General features: G+C 53.6%; 1 protein-coding gene across 2 annotated transcripts in view; it reads right to left on the bottom strand.

The window, feature by feature from the left end:
• Positions 1-16,285, bottom strand: part of LARP1 (La ribonucleoprotein 1, translational regulator) — a 45,260-nt gene that overhangs the window by 11,200 nt on the left and 17,775 nt on the right. Inside the window, exons 3-10 of one of the 2 annotated variants that reach the window (XM_066329218.1) lie at positions 5,311-5,372; positions 3,748-3,813; positions 2,844-3,015; positions 2,146-2,277; positions 1,828-1,971; positions 1,016-1,178; positions 651-795; positions 261-435 (exon numbers count right to left, since the gene is read on the bottom strand). In XM_066329218.1, the coding sequence (XP_066185315.1) occupies positions 261-435; positions 651-795; positions 1,016-1,178; positions 1,828-1,971; positions 2,146-2,277; positions 2,844-3,015; positions 3,748-3,813; positions 5,311-5,372 (1,059 nt within the window). The remainder of the gene's footprint in view (positions 1-260; positions 436-650; positions 796-1,015; positions 1,179-1,827; positions 1,972-2,145; positions 2,278-2,843; positions 3,016-3,747; positions 3,814-5,310; positions 5,373-16,285) is intronic. The other variant, XM_066329219.1, reaches the window with a different exon arrangement.

Raw genomic sequence — 16,285 nt, 5'->3', positions numbered from 1 at the left:
GCAGCACTTGGTTGATAGCCCCCCACACGCTGCCCAATTTGTGCCCAGTATCTCCTCAACCAGTAAAGGAAGGCTGGATTCACAAGTGTCCTCTGCTCTGCCCAGCAGTTGTAGACTATTTTCCAGGCAAGTCAAGAGACTCAGCAGGACTGACTCTGAATCCCTTCAGCCCTAACAGAGGACGAGCCACACTCGCCTCAGCCGTGCTGCAGTCCCAGCACTGCATCCCACACTTCCCTCCACATTCCCCCTGTGCTCACCAGTCTCCTTCTGGAAGCTCTGCCGTGGCACAAACTCGGGGCAATTGATGAACTGTGAGAAGTCTGTCTGTGTGTAGTCTGCCATAGGAGGGCCAGGCAGAGCCCATTTTTCTGGCTGCTCTTTTCTCCTGATCTTCTCATCCACAATTTCCACCACCTTGCTGTCCTTCAGAGCCTAGAACCAAGCAGTAACTCAGTTAACTCAGGGCCTGGCTTTGGCCTACTGAGGGGGTCAGCCCAAGCCATTCCTCACTGGGAGGACTAGTAGGAGGCAGGAGCAAGTCAAGGACAAGGGAAGGCTCCACTTGCACCTCACCCACAGTGACAGGCATTACACAGGGGTGATGAGAAGCAGAACAAGGAGAAAAAGTCACCTCTCCTTGCCCTCACCTTGATGATGAGGCTGATGTCAGTGGTGAGTGCCTGCACCCGGTGGAAGCTGGCGATCAGCGTGATGGGCAGGAAGCCATCCGAGTCCATCTTGCGGCGCAGGAAGAAGTCTCGCTCCAGGTTGTCCACGCTGAAGTAATATTCTCTGCATGGACAACATGTCTGTGAGAGGAAGCCCCAAACCACCATCCTCTGGGCAGCTCCAAGGAAATAACCCCCCACACACACTGAGGGGAGCAAGCCTGGGGAGCCCAGATGTGGCTGGTGCTCGAAGCAACACACAGTCAACACCTCGGCTCTAACCCTTTCCATGGGATTGGCTGCACAGTCCCCATCACCCAGCAAGGACAGGAGGTGGTGCTCACATCTGCCTCTTGATGTAGTCCTTGAGTAGCTCCTGGTCCACGCTGTAGAGCTCAGCACTGCTGATGTTGTCGAAGTAGTAGGTGATGTTGCTGGCGTATTTCTGGGTGCGGGAGCCGTCTGAGCCCTCGAATTTCCGGTATCCATACTGGTAGTCAAAGTGCCCTGGGGGACACCAGAGGGATCAGCAGAGCCCCTGGGATCTGCCAAACAGGCTGCACTGCCAGATGGGGCAGGACTCCTGCACAAATATTTCTCTCTTCCTGAGGACCCCCTGGAAGCCTGCAGTGGAGCATCCACATCCCTCACCATCCTATTCTCTGCCTCTGCCACAAAGGAGGCCAGGAACCCTCTTACCCAAGTGCAACTGGGCTGCCCAGCTGATACGTGAAGGCTCTACACTGAAGCTGCATCAGTGTTAGCACAGACACAAGTCAAATGCCAGGGCAGATGCTCTTCATCACCCAAACCATAACTCCTGCTTGGCTCCCAAATGGTATAAAGCCTTCACAGACTATCAACATGCTTCAACTCCTGCTAACAGGAGTATTGCAAGGGGCAGAAACATGAAAAAGAGCTTGGCCCTCAGCAGCAGGAAGACATCTGCTTTTATAAAAATAGTAGTAAGACTTATTTCTTTGTTAACAGCAGCTCAACTTCCCGGCTGGAATGACCTGCCACGCTATCTCCCTGCATCCCTGGCGTGCTCTGCCCTCCCCAGCCCAGTTTAGAACCCCAGGTCTCTCAGGCACACAGAGCTCTGCACACTGTGCCACTCTCCCCGCAGCCACAGGAGCACACACACAATGATCACCTCCTCTGCCACGGCCACGGCCCCTGCCCCTGCCGCGGCCTCTGCCCCGGAAGGTTCCTCGCACGGCCCCTCCCTCGCTCTTCACGCTGGAGGTCTCATCGTGGTCCTGCCAGCTGCGCTCGTGCTTGTTGTCGGGGTGCCAGCCTGCAGCACACGGGGAAGGACAGGCAAGAGCGGTGTTAGGCTATGACAGCACCTCCCTGGAGCAAGCCTGCTGCACCCAGAGCCCCCTGAATGCAGGGAAGTTGTGCCCTGAGCACCAGGGCTTGCTCTGCCCCGTGGCCAGGCCAGGAGCAGGTCCCCAGCCCGAGCCCCCACCTTTGAGCTCGCTGCGGTTGTTGGAGGGGTGCCTGTGCTGCTCGTTTTGCCGGTTGTTCCGAGAGGCCGTTTTGTCCCTAGGCACCTCTGACTTCATGTCTATCTGCAGAGGGACCCACTTGTGTTTGTTGCCTGCAAAAGGACAGGGTTTGGCTGTGACACAGGTTCAGAGTGCATTTGCTTCCTCCCCCGCAGCCCCCACAAATGGAGGAAAGAAAGCAGCAGGGCCTTCTGGACAGACCCTGTCCTCTGACATCCCTCCAGGCCTCACTGAAAGCAGAAAAGCTCTGACCAGGACTCTGAGACATGAAGGGACATGAGTCAGAACTTGCCTGTAGCAATTGTCACAGCACTTGTCCTTCCTCTGCCCGTTCCTGCCTGCCCAGGCTCAGGCCAGACTGAGCCTGTGTGTCAACCACAGCTGAGACAACCCACAGTGAGGGGCTGTTCCATGCCACCATGGAGCATACGGGAAGGCAGGCTCCTGGCCTGCCCCTACTTGGGCTCTGCTCCACCTGCTCCCACCAAAATGACACCTGAAGCCTGCAAACACCTTTTCTCACAGCTGTCCCTGCACTGGGGTCATGTCCTGCAGCAAGGCCCCCAGGGGAGGCAGAGGATGCTGCCACCTGCCTGTGGGTTGGGAAGGGGGAGACAAGCTGAGCTTGGGGGACTGTCCCCACCAGCTCCTGCCTTACCTTTCTTCTTCTGGGCTGACTTCTGGTTGTCATCATCACCATTCTTCTCTTCCCCAGACTCATCTGATTTGGTTTTCAGGCTCTCTTTGCCATCACTCCCATCCCCCTTTTCCTGCTCTTTCATGTCTTTCTTGACAGGCAGCTTCCGAAGGGACGGCGCTTTGTGCGGCTGCTGAGGACACACCAGTGCAGGAAAGAAGTGAAAGAAGTGAGAGGTGAGGAGCTGGGGGCAGACCCCAGCTGTCCCCGCAGGAGCAGGAAAATTTTACCCTAGGCTGGGTGCATCCGTGCTCTGTACTTCCCAGAGCTGTCCTGCTCCTAGGGAGGGGCTCATGGCTGAGCAAGGCAAGAGCTCACTGAGACACCAAGATGAGTGAACCTCATGGTCATGGATGGGTCTATCCTGTAAGGGACCAGACTGCCTCAATGGCAAAAGGGTGAGTGACCACCTTGCCCTGACAGACAGCCAGGAGCCAGCAGAGCAGCATCCAAAAATAGAAAGGTTTCAGTGACACCCATGTCCTCACCTCACCAGGGAAGAAGGGCCAAGCCCCTCCAGCACACAAAACCTTTCTTGTGCATTTTCAGTTCCTCCTGTGGAACTCCTGACTTTGGGCCAGTCCCTTTCTGCACAGAGCAGCCCTGAGGGGAGCAGGTCTGGGAGCTGACCTACCTGCTTCAGCCAGCCTAGGGTTTACACTGGGCCCCAGATTCCCAGAATAGCACTAGGGAGGGAGTCTGCCACACGGGCAGCCCTAAAAGGAAATTCCCTGCACACTATTCCTGGTTGCCTCTGCACTGACACTCAGCACCCCAAATGACCTGGCTCAGCCAGTGTTTCCAGAGGGATAAGGAGGTCTGCAAGGGCCTTATCCTGCTCATCACAATGGTTCTGCGTTCTCACCTGGACGCTCTTGTGGGCTATTTCTCCAGGTGTTGGCCAATTTGTGGCATCACCAAAGTCACCAACCTTGTACCAAAAAGAAAAGTCCCGTTAGTGCACAAAGCTGCAGGTGTTCCCTGCAGCAGGGAAGCATGCTTCCACCCACCACTGTCCCACAAATGGCTGTCCCCAAGAGGCTGGAGGGGGACACCCACACTGCACATACAACCCCTCTCCCCGTCAAAGCAGGAAGCCTGAACTAATTCCAAATGTCCATCAGACATTGTAATGAGGCTGCCACCACTCCTGCAAGATCCCAGCCTCTCACCAAATATTCTGTCTCAGCAGCAGCATTTGGCAGCAAGTTGCCCACAGTAATTCACTCAATCACAGGTAACACCCCTTGGACAGGGAAAGCACTCAGCTTACAGCATTCTACATACACCTGAAGCAACTACATCTCACTGAAGAGGCTCTTCCACCTAGTGGCAGCCACAGCCAGGCACAGCCCCAATGAAGTGCCCAGAACAACCACCACATCCTGCCAAGAAAGCCAGGGGATGGTCTCAGAGTGGGTGAGAAAATTCAAGCAGGTGAAGGGAACTCCCTCATTCCAGTCACCCCATGGCCACATGGGGGAACATCAACTACTTCTCTGCTGAATAAATGACCTGCTTACTACCATAATTTTTATCTCTTTCAGGTTTCAAAGGACCTGCAGGACACAGGAAAGAAGCCAAACAGCTGCCCAGGTACCAAATGAATCATGGCTGGGCACTGAGTTTATCTGGGCACAGAAACGTCTCCTTGTCCTTGTGGGATTGTTACTTCTCAACTAATTTGGAGTCAAATTAATTTTTTATCCCTCAGGAGATCACATCTTCACATGCAGGTGCCATGCTCCTCTGCCCAGGAGGTAAGTTTCCTGGGAAAACCAATTCCAGTGCAGGGCTATGCCTGTTTCACAGAGAGGAGCACCTTCCATCCCCAGGGCCCTCCTCTCTCCAAAATGGAACAGAGAAGGAAAGTCTTATAAAGCTGCACATACATCTTCACTGGCTGCTGGGAGCCAACAGCAACAGCTCCTGTCCCAGCTGTGCCCAGAAGAAACTGTCCCTGCACCACCACTGATTCCCTGGAACAAATTGCCCTGGTTCCTCCAGAGGAGTCGCTTTGTCCTCCCCGGCTCTCTGTGTGCCAGGGAGGAACACACTGCACAGGGAAGGGCAGAGCTGCAGACACACCACTGTCACCACCCTGCCTGCAGAGCTGGGCACAGGCTGAGCCCACAAGGAATTTGGGGTGTCCTCACAGTGGGGTGAGAGGTTTTCCACATCCAGGACTCTCCAAGTGCCTCCCTGTTAAAGGGGAGGTGAGAATGTCTCCCCTGACCTAGCTGGGGAGAAAACCAGTCAGAGCAGCATGCAAGACCCCTAAAATGCTGAAGAGCCAACCCATCAGCCTCTCCATAACCAAGCTCATGAAGGGAGATCTCTGCTCTCCAGACTCTCGAGAGGCTCATGCAACACTGATAACTGCACCAGAAACTGGGGGCCAGTGAGAGGAGACCAGGCACAGCCTTACCTTGCTTCCTTTCCTCTGTCTCGGGTTGGCAGCCCTCACCACTTTCGCTGGAGTTGTAAGTTCTGCAAGAGAAGGACAACAAAAGTGTTAAAACACAGCTGAGGGCTGTGGGTGGGAGTGTTGGCTCTGAAGAGAAGTGGGTAGGAAGCAAAGCAGCTCCCCCTTCAGCAACGGAGGGCTAAGAGGAAAACAGAAAAACCAGCCACCTCCTGACTTGAGTCTCAGAACTCAAAAAAATTAAAATCAGAAAACTCCTGACCAATCCAGGTGGCCCAGGGATGGATTTTTAACCCCAAGCTTCTGCAGGAAGGCATTCCCTGCCTTAGCTCTGCCCTCCCTTCCTGCCCTTGCCAGCCAGGGAGGAGGTGGGGGCAAGGAGCTCAGCTCATGCTGCAAAGCACCCACAGAACAACAAAACAAACATGCCCTTGAGAAGCCAAGACCCATCACAGCCCAGTGAGGCTGCTGGTCCCCAGGGAGCAGAGCAGGGCTCTGACACAGGGATGCAAAAGTCTGTGGTTGCTGAATCCTGGTTTGAAGTCAGGCATCCCAGCAGGGACAGCAAGTTCAAGAGAGGAAATGTACAGAGAGAATGAGCCAGATACATCAAGTGCCTAAATCCCGCTACAGCCGAAAGCATTTAGGCACTGAAGCACCTCTGGGGTGTTTTAACACATCAGAGTGAGACTGCTGGGGTTCACACCACCACAGACCTCAGAGCAAGTCAAGTCAACCTCACCATGGCCCATCTGGGCTCCAGCTCACACACCAGCTCCTTACAAGCAGAAACAGGAATTCAACTTGCTTTGTCCCTCAGGTCTGGCTGCAAATTCTCTGATCAGGCTCACAAAGGGCATGTCCAAACAGCAGAGCAGCACAACTCTGCCCAACACAAACCAGCCCCACGAGGATGAGGGTCTCCTCCAGGACACTGGTGCTCCACAGGGGAAGGAGAGCCTGTTATACCCTGCCCTGAAGGGCAGCCCCTGCCAGGTGCCAGGCTCCTGCAGCAAGGATTTCTGCTGACTCACTGGCTTTGTTTAGAAGAAAAGCAGCCCTGACTGGGGTAGGGTGAGGGTGGGAGGATCAGCACAGGCTATCTGGGGATGCCCCAGGAAACACCCTGAGTAGCCTACTCAGCTCTGCTCAAAGCTGCCTTTGATCTCCTTGGAAAGGCCGGACAACTTTGCCTGGATGATCAAAACCGGTCCCCTTCTGAGCATCGAAACCAGTGATTCATCCTGGCCTTGCTCAGAGCTGGAGGCTTTGAAGTGGCAATAAGGAAGATTCAGACATGGCAGGACAGAGCCATGTGCATTCCCCTTCCCCAATTCCTTTCTCTATGGCTCCTGCACAGGGATTTCAACTCCAGAAAAGTCCAAGCTCTCAGCTGGGTCGCTGAATCCTCCTCTTTTCCCCTAGAACCTCCCCAACCCACCTGCAGTGCCTCCCTTCATGAGCAGCAGCAGTCCCACGTGTCTCTCATTTATTCCACATGCACTTCATTGAGAATCCTGGCTCCACGGCACAAAGCTTGCCACAAGGCTTTTAAACCTCCCTGCTAGTGTAGGAAGAGCCAGCGCTTTCAGAACAGCCCCCAAAATCCTCCACTCAACATCCACAGATACCACCAACTAAATATAGCTTTGAAAGGCACCAGGAGCCACAGCACAACCCCACAGCCAGCACAGTTTTCCACAGACACAGAGGACCCCTGCCTGCTCCAACAGCACTGATGGGACTGGCACAGTCTGATCAGGTTCTGGGGGACAGCAGGGATTCCTCTCTCCGTGCAAGGATCCCATCCAGCTCCCTGCTCCCACCACAGCACAGCCCCAGTGCTCCCAGCAATGGCATCCAGCCCTGTCCTCCAGCTGCTTCACCTCAGGAGCCCTCAAGGCCATAGATGTTCTTGTGCCTTTTTTTTGGGAAGCAGTCAGAGAGGGGCCTCACAAGCAGCAGTGGAAGAGCACAAAGGGGCAGAGGCTGCAGGGGCAGGTGCCGCAGACTCCATCATCTCTGCGGGGGAGGGAGGAGATTGTTTGAAACAAGTTCTGCTGCTTTCCTTATCTGCAAGATATGAACAGGGATCCCTTATCTCGCTGAGGTGCTGAGAAGACTAATTAGCATTTGCAGAGCACTGCGGAAGGCAAAACACAAAGCAAAGGGCTGCAGCCCGCAGGGAGGGAGGCAGGCTGCTCCGGGCTGGGGCTGCGGGCATGTGGAGCATGGATGGAGCCAAGATCCAGCAGTTCACGGTGGAGACCAAAGCAGGAGACCGGGAGGGTGTGACTGTGCTAGTGGACACACGGCCCGACACAGCACCTGCTGAGCCAAGACCAGGCAAGCAGAAGCCACACATGCCTGGCATCCTCCAGGGCACAGCAACATAACCAAGGGCACCAGCAACACATCTTGTGGTCTCAGCTGAAAAGACCCCCTCCAGGAACACCTCACTGCATCAGCCTGGGAAGTGCAGAGCAAGTGAGTGCTCTCACCCCACGCAGGAGCTCAGAACAAGCAGCAAGGGACACTGGATACTGCCTTGTTCACAGCCGAGCCTTTAAAAGCTGCTGACAGATGTCTCAGGCCTCTGGATGTCTCACAACCCTCCTTTTGCATCTGTCTGGTGGCAGTCAGTAATTTCAGTTGCACGAGCAGTGCCTGACCACCCCGTGAAAAACAGAGCCTCTGTGTGAGGGGACAGACAAAACAGCTGCAGCAGGAGCCAGGGCTTTAGTGGCGTGAGGCTGGCACGGGGACAGTGGGCAGGGAAGCAGCTTTGCCTGCGGCCACAGAGCAGATGCTGCCACAGCCAAGAACAGAAAAGCAGGTCTCAAGTTTTGATCTGCTGCCTGCAGCCAGAACCTGATCATCTGCCCAGCCATGGGGTTGCCCGGCCGCAAGGAGATTATCCCTTAGCAACCAAGGGGACAAGGCACAGGTGGGAGCACCCAGAGCAGCCCCAGCCACAGCCAAACCCTTCCCGTGGCCATGCCACGGCCAGAGCACTCGCTGGCTCTGGACACTCACTGGTTTTGGACACTCACTCCCCAATGCACCTGACAAACACCAAGAGCAAGGCTGTGCAGACACCTCATGCCTTCCTGCAGCCCACACTTGTCTGGGGAACAGAGGCCTGGGGAGGAAGGCTCACAGGGGCATCCAGGTGAGCAAAGGCCTCTTATCTGGAAAAAGAGCCCTTGCACAAGGACCAGACAGTCAAGAGTGACAGCAGATCCACAGCTAAATGTCCCTCCACCCAAACAGGGACATATAACATAGGACCACTGAGCTCAGCCAAGGAGACATATCTACTACCTTATCTGGGAAAACACAACCAAACACCCAGCAACTGTCCTTGCATCCAATGGAATGTATAATGGAATTTTAGAGAAGGTAAATAAAGAGAGGGAATAAATCTGCAGTGCTGGGCAGAGGCCATGCATTACTGGAGAAATACCTGTACCTATAGCAAGAATGCTGTAATGCCTGCTGCAGGTGTACCACTCAAGTGCAATGCAGAGAAGGGCTCTGAGAGCCCCAGCAGCAGCTGGGACAGCCTCAGAGGGCAGCCCAGGCTCCCAGCAGGAATGCAGAGTCCTCAGCTCTGGCACACTGTCCCTGACAGAGCACCCCTCCTTCCCCAGCAGCCAGGTCGACAGGAAGGAGCCATCCTGCTCCCTGCTCCACAGCCTGGCACCTGCAAGAAACTGCTGATAAAGGTGGTTCCAAGCCAAGAGCCCGGACTTTGTGCTGAAGTGGCTGAGGCAGGGGAGCATGCTCTGTGATGCAGGTCCTGATGGGGCTGCAAGAGCCAAACCAGTATCTCCAGCTTCCCCAGAGCCCTGGCAGGAGCTCGAGGGTGCTGTGTGGAACAGACAGCCACGTGCCCAGAGGTCCACCAGGACCCACTTCACTCTTCTGTCTCTGAACAATCCTCCCTCCCTCCCACAGTCCACACAACATGTGAAGACTGTAAGTCATAACCAACACAACGGGACACATGCTCTGGCACTGAGGTTTTTAGGTGAGAAAGAGCAACTGCAGCTTGGGCAAGGTGAGCTGAGAAAAGTGTTTAAAAATGTTTCTGTGTGGGATTAGCTATTTTCCCAGAAGATAGACAGCTCCTTCAGAATCATTTCCTGAGGGCAGGAGAGTCTCCCAGGGTGGCCTGATCTGCACAGCATGACACGGGTTCACAGACTCTCCTGTGGCACTCATCACTGTCCATGCACTCAGTGCAGGACTTGGAGTCTGAGCCACCCCAAGCCATCAGAGGACACAGCTGGTGAGCCTCATGTCCACCAACAGAGACATCTGCAGGACCAGTCCTGCAGGCCAGATGTGACCTGCAAGCCAACAGCAGTCCTCACTCCCATCAGCAGCCTGCTTCTTGCAGACAGTGACAAAGCTCTTTTCTTTTTGAGTCCATCCTAAAGAGAACCTCCGGAAGTTACAGGCACAGAAACCTTGGGGGCCTGGCAAACACTTTATGCCCCTTTTGTGGGTGCTGCACTTGTTTCTGCATCAGCAAGAGGCTGCGATGGGCAACACATCCTTGCTATAAAGGGGCTGGGAAGCACTGGCAGATGGGAGGGGACATCAGCCTCCCCAGGGAGCCATCTGGTAGCATCTCTGGGTGCAGAGAGGTGCAGATACTCCCAGAGACCAGTCAGCAGATCCACCTCTGCCCTGCCTCCCAAGGAGCTGCTCCCAGCACAGCCTCAGCAGTGTGCCAGAGCTGAGATGGGAAACACTTGTGGCTGCAGCTCCACACACGAGCGGAAAAGCCTGGGATTTATAGCACTGACTGCTTGGCACGCTCACATTTTGCTGAAGGCATCACAAGGCACACAAAGCCAGAAAGGTTCAGGACAGGCTCAGCCCACAGACTGCACCTCCTCTAGATCTGCAATGTTTTACAGCTCTACCTCCCACCAAATCACAGTTGCAGCCGGAGGCGCGCGAGTGCACGGAGGGGGAGACGAGAGCACTGGATGGAGTTCTCCAACAGCTTTCAATCAGATGTCATCACAAGGACATCTTCCAGCACAAACAGGTTGGTGTCTCTACAGCAGGGGCTCCCACCTGCTCCTGGGGACTGCAGAGAACCACAGTCGGCCCCATCACCTGCAGCATGTAGTCTCACAGCTCCCTGTGGGCAGCGTTTGGCCTTGCTTACAAGGGTAAAAGGAATATTTGCAACATCTCAGCAGTATCAGAAGTTTACAGATGCAAGAAAAACTGCAGAAGAATGGCCAAGGTCAGGACCAAGCAGAAGACTGGATCCTTAAGGTGGATGGCTGAGCAGGATTCAGGCTTGCAAAGCACTGGGAAGCCTGCTCAGCTGGAGCAGGAGATAAGCTGCAGGTACCACGGCTCAAAGCCTTCCAAGCAATTTTCCACAGCTCCTCAGCAGAAGTTCCACTGTACAAGCCCTACTGTAACAGCAAAGGGAACAAGGAGCTGCCTACACCTCTCCGCAATGTAAGCTCTGCAACTGCTGCAAAGATCACTTGCTAAAAATAACTTCAAAAAGGGCATCTGACAGCTCCACAGAGAGCATGAGAACACTCCCACCTGGGTGTCCCAGGCAGCTCCAGGAGCTCAGGAGTTTGCCCTGAAAAGTGCAGGGAGGGAGGCTGGGGTACAGGCAGGTAGAGCCAGGACAGCACTGTCACAGGCTTCATGTGGGCATCTGAGTTATAATCCCAGCTCTCCAAGCCCTCACATCCCTCAGCTGATAGTCCACAACTCAAGACATGTGCAGAGCACATCTCTGCTGACAGCACAGATCCTCACAGCGAGCAGGGGCTTCAGTCAGACCACAGTCCTCCTCAGGGAGCTGAGGAACAGCACTGCTCCTTTAAACACACAAAGCTGCTACAAGCTCTATACTCGTGCATTATCTGCAGGATCTGACATTTATTTCCAGAGCAAATAAGGGGCAGGAAGGGTCTGGACTTACCAAAAATGCAAGAATATCTTCACTGCAGTCTCCCACTCTGAGACAGAAGTGCTTCAACTTGTGACCAAGCTACACTCCAGGAGGAGCGGGTTAGGAAACGCCGACAGGCATTTCTAACATTAACAGTGTCAGTGAGGGCACCCTGGATTCTTCCTGGCACAGACAGCTACTATTAAAGGTAGCAAATGAACTCCCTCTTAAGGGCGAGTGACATCTTTCCACTGCCTTTTCAAGCAAATCGCTTCCCTGAAGAGGACTTCTAGGAAACTCCTGACACACCATCCATGCTCACAGCCCCACACACGATCCCTGAGATGCCAGGCACACACACAGAAGGAGATGGCATAAGAACCACCTCCCACCCAGTTTTCTACAAAAAAATGAGTCCTAAACTAAAGATTCTCTCCAGGGGAAGCCAATGCTTCCCAGAAATCAAGCATCATCACACAGGGGACGCAGCCAAGGTCACCCAGCTGACCACACTTCAGAAACTGTCAAAATGAGGAAGCTGGGCTGGTTCAGGCCCCTGCAGCTGCTGAGCCACCCTGTTCTGAGCAGGGAAAGACACCCATCACCTCGGCAGGAGAGGCTGCTCCAGCACCAGTGCCTGACCCAGTATGCCTGGTGTGGACATCTCCAGCTGGCAGAGCATGTCACCACCAATCCCTCTGCCCGCATGGAAGGCAGAGAAGCCTTCAAGGACACCTGTGAATGCTCCATCAGATTAAATGGTTCAGGGAGAGGGGCTGGAAAAGCCAGCAGCACTCCAGGGAAAATGCCATGTCAGTCTGGGACCCTGAGAAAAGGCACGAGTTGATCCAGCTGCTGCTCCGGGCACAAGGCACAGCAAGGACACCTCAGCTCTGGGACAGGAGGGCACCTGAGGCAAGGCTGAAGGGGCCCAGGGTATGCAAGTGAGCCAAATCGTGGAGGAGACGGAGGGTCAGGCCCTCCTCCAAGCCAGCTCAAAGACCAGCTGATAGTTCATCACCTAAAAACTAAAATCAGTGGTGGGGGAAGAGGGAACAGGAACTATAGGACAGCAAGGGCAGACACCAGGCAAGACTCACAACTCCTTATAAAACACTAAAAAAACTAACCCAGTCCACTCACCTTTGGGGACAAGTGATTTGCAAATTAAAAGGGGGAGTCCACCCTCCAGGAGGGATCGGGAACAGTTTCCTCTGCTCCCTGCTGCTGCACCGTTCTGCCAGGCTCTAATGAAAAGCTAGTTAACAGTTAATTATTACCCATTCAGACACTCGATCTCCTACTCTGACTGCCGGCTGGGAGGGCTAAGACAGTCACGTGATGCAAAAATCCCGACCTTATGAAAGCACGGGCAACTATATTTAGTCGGGAAAAGGATGACCTAGCCAGCCTGCTCCTCCCCGACCCCCCCAGAGCAGCCGACCTGCCACCTTCCCAGATCCCACCTCCAGGGCACCCGGGAGGATCCTCATCCAGCAGGAGCTGGAGTATTTGAAACAAGGACAGCTGGCACAGGAGCAAGCCCTGTGTGCATGTCTAGGCTATCCTGGGTGGAGGGGCCAGACCAGCACACAGCCCGGCCTGGGGGGACCCTCCCTCCCCATCCTCAGTGCTCTGCAGCAGGTCACCTTGTCAGCAGCAAAAGCTGATAAGCACCAAGAGCAACAAACAGGGGCCTAGCCCAAGGTCCTGGACCTTATCTTGAAAGCAGGAGGCACACTGGGAACCTGACCAGTGTGACCAGCATAAGAGATGCATTCAGCAGAAACGCTCCAGCTGCTAGCAGGCTTCTCCATGCCAGGGCTGGTGATGCCCAGGGCTGGTGACAGGAGTTTGACCCCCTGGATCAGTCTACCCCTCTTTTTTCAGGGCGGCTGGGTGACCAAGACAGACACAGGCGTGCTTGAGAACTGAATGGGAGCCAAGGCAACACCACTGCTGTGGAGATGGCCCTAGAAAAAAAGATGCAACGACAAAATCCTAGAGCATCACCCCCTCCTTCTGCAGAAGAACAACAAAAAGGAGGAGCAGACATCATTAATCTCTTGACATCAGCAGAAGGGTGCTCTCTGCCTGGATCCCGCTGTGGCTGACGAGACAGCGCAGCAGCCTCAGCGCGAGTGAGAGGAGGTCACTGCACCGCCGCCGAACCCGTGCTGACACCATCCCTTTAATGGCCGTCAGCCTCTTCTGCAGCTGCATCTGGGGACTTGGAAGCTGACAAAACCCTTCCTGGAAGCATCTGGTAAATCTCACTGTAAATATTTAACAACGAAGAGACAGGATTCGAGAGCCAAGCGCCTGCAGAGAGACCCTCCAGCTCCAAGCGTTCACACCATCTAGGAGGAGACTGTGCAGCTCCTACTGTGCCAGTGGAAAGGGGAGAGGGGTCATACAAGGCAAAAGTGCAAACCCTGCACAAAATATGCCTCTGGAAAACCTGTCATCTCAAAGAACAGAATGGAGAAGAAAGGAGACTGTGATGTAATTCAAATAACATCAATCCAAGTTCCTCCTGCTGTGATTCCTGGACTCTCCTGGCTACTTTTGCAGAGGCATCCCTACAGGACCAGAGTGTCCCCTGAGCAGTGGCCACTTGCTAAGTGACCACTTAACCTTGCCCCCAGTCTGCACAGCTGCAAACATGCCTCCCTGACTGCACAGAACAAGAAGAGACTGAGCAACAGCTCAGCTTGTGAGGTCAAGGAAGACAAAGCCACCACTGTGCAGAAATGCAGGTCCATCTCCTGGGGCAGGGGAAACTAAGAGTAATTTGGTGGTAGGAGAAGGTGCAGCAAACTTTCCCAGGAATTTAGGGAGGTCATACCTAGGTCTCCCAGTAAGCAAGGTGTCTCCATAAAATGTGCTGAAGAAATCTTACAGTCTCATAACCACCTGGCTTAAACTGAGCACAGGTTTTGGGGCTTCCTCCTGTTGGTGAATCCAGAGCATTAAAACCATAACAAGGCACTCAAATATCCCCGTGATCTTTGAGGGCAAATGGAAGGGCTTCTTTATGTGCTACTTCAGGATCACAGCACCTCAGCTGAGCTGATTTCAGGGCAAGCTTTTTCAAGCAGAAGATAAACCACCCTCACTTATGCCCCCCACTTTAAGTGAGATGCAGTGACATTCCAGGTTTTTTCTAAATAACTCTGATACAGCAACTTCCTTCCTGGGTTCACAATCCCATGAATCCTGCTACATAAACCACTCTCTCTAATAAAGCTAATTCCAGTGTTGCAGGTGAGTGCCTCCCATGTCAATACAGAGCATAAAAGAGCACAACACCCTAATCAGACTAAGTCTTCCCAAAGGAGTCAAGAATACTCAATTACAAAAGAGTGCAACATAGCAGTTTCCTAATTTAAAGATCCATCTCCCCTCCTTTTATTTCTAAAGGATTAAAAACCACTTCCTTGCAGTGGTAGCATCACCCTCATCTCTTTATGGAAAACTTCACAGAATTTAATTCAAAGAGGCATTTATAAACTCAAGAAAGATATCTCAGCCACTGCTGACAGTTGTACAAAATGATCAGGTCAGGGTGCAGCAGATGAAAAAAAGTCATCAGGAGTGGTGAAACCAAGACAGAACATCACTTGCTGCTCTGTTGAACACCAGTGCATCCACAACTGCACCCTGCAGTCAGATCTGGTCTCTGGAATTCAACAAGGGCACACGGCTGTTACAGCTGCTCAAAGAAAAGCAATTAAACCACCCAGAGGCAGCTCCTCGAGAGGTGAGACTAAAAAGGCTGGGATCCTCCACCATGGAGAAGAGGAGGGCTGGCTGCAGCATGTAGGAGGCCAGGAGGGCACAGGCTCAGCACACTAAGCTAGCAGGAGATCCACTTGAAGTGCAGAAGTATTCCCTTCCAGAGCAGGCAGCACATTTCACACAGCAGCAAGTCCTGGGAGCTGAACAGCATCGGCTGCCCGGCAGAAGAGTTTGCTCATAGTGAAGTCGTTCACAGACACCCAGCTGCAAATGTGACCTCCCATTCCTCCTCAGCAGAAGTGGGAATGTGAGAGTATGGCCCTCTGCCCACCAAGCCCAAACTTGCGTTTCTCAAGGGTGTTTAAACCTCTCAGCTTTCTATCTGAACTCCAGATCACACCGTTTGAAACGGCTTGCTCAGAAAAGCACCCTACAGCTGCCGAGTGCTGGTGCTGGGATGCAGGAGAGGGGAGGACTGAGGCACTGCTGTGCCAGACAGAAGGAAAGTGAGGCCTCTCTCCAACAACTGCTCTATTTGCAAACACTATTAGGGATCTGGGACGCAAACAGTGCTGCGCTTCCACCTCCACAGCGCTCGCACGTGACACAGGGATGATCCAGGCTGAGGATCCAGGCTGAGGGCAGGCCACTGCTGGCATATGTATGCTAACAAGCAGGAACATGCTCTGGGGCACACTGCAGCTACCGTGCCTACAAAATGGCTGAATTTTGGCTCAGGCACCCCACCTATGCAATTCCCAACCCTGATACTGTGCCTCAGCATCTTCCGTTGCTCTGCTAACCATGTCCTTGGGAGAAGACCAACAGACTTCTCACTCAGAGGGGAACCAGCCGTACAGACCCACCTGACTTCACAAGATAAAGCTTAAAAAATAGACTCCTGACACATGTATGGGAGTTCTGGTGACCAGAGTAAATTAACTCATTCAATAACCTCAGCAATGAAAAGGAGGTGAGGGAGTCAAACCCAACAGCCTCAGGAGTGCACAACAGCTCTGGTGGCAGGAGCAGTGCCACTCTGCCTTTGCCTGCTGCCTTCACACTTCACTGTGTTTTGAGATACCACAGCTTCCAGATAAGCTTAGTGCATGGGAAGAAAAAGCATGGCACCAGCTTTTAAGGCTTTTCTGGAGAAAGGTGTAAGAAAGACTGGACAGTGTCTGTGCAGCTACCATTTAGAGGAATCCTGTTTAAGCTTTAACTTATCTCCTAAAAAACACACAGAATTGTCAAAAAAGCCACAAGCTCTGTAGGCAATGTTTTCTGCAACAC

The sequence above is a fragment of the Sylvia atricapilla genome, chromosome 14 (genome assembly GCF_009819655.1).
Source record: "Sylvia atricapilla isolate bSylAtr1 chromosome 14, bSylAtr1.pri, whole genome shotgun sequence".
In the NCBI taxonomy this organism is placed as follows: Eukaryota; Metazoa; Chordata; class Aves; order Passeriformes; family Sylviidae; genus Sylvia; species Sylvia atricapilla.
This window is presented reverse-complemented; position numbering and strand designations above follow the sequence as displayed.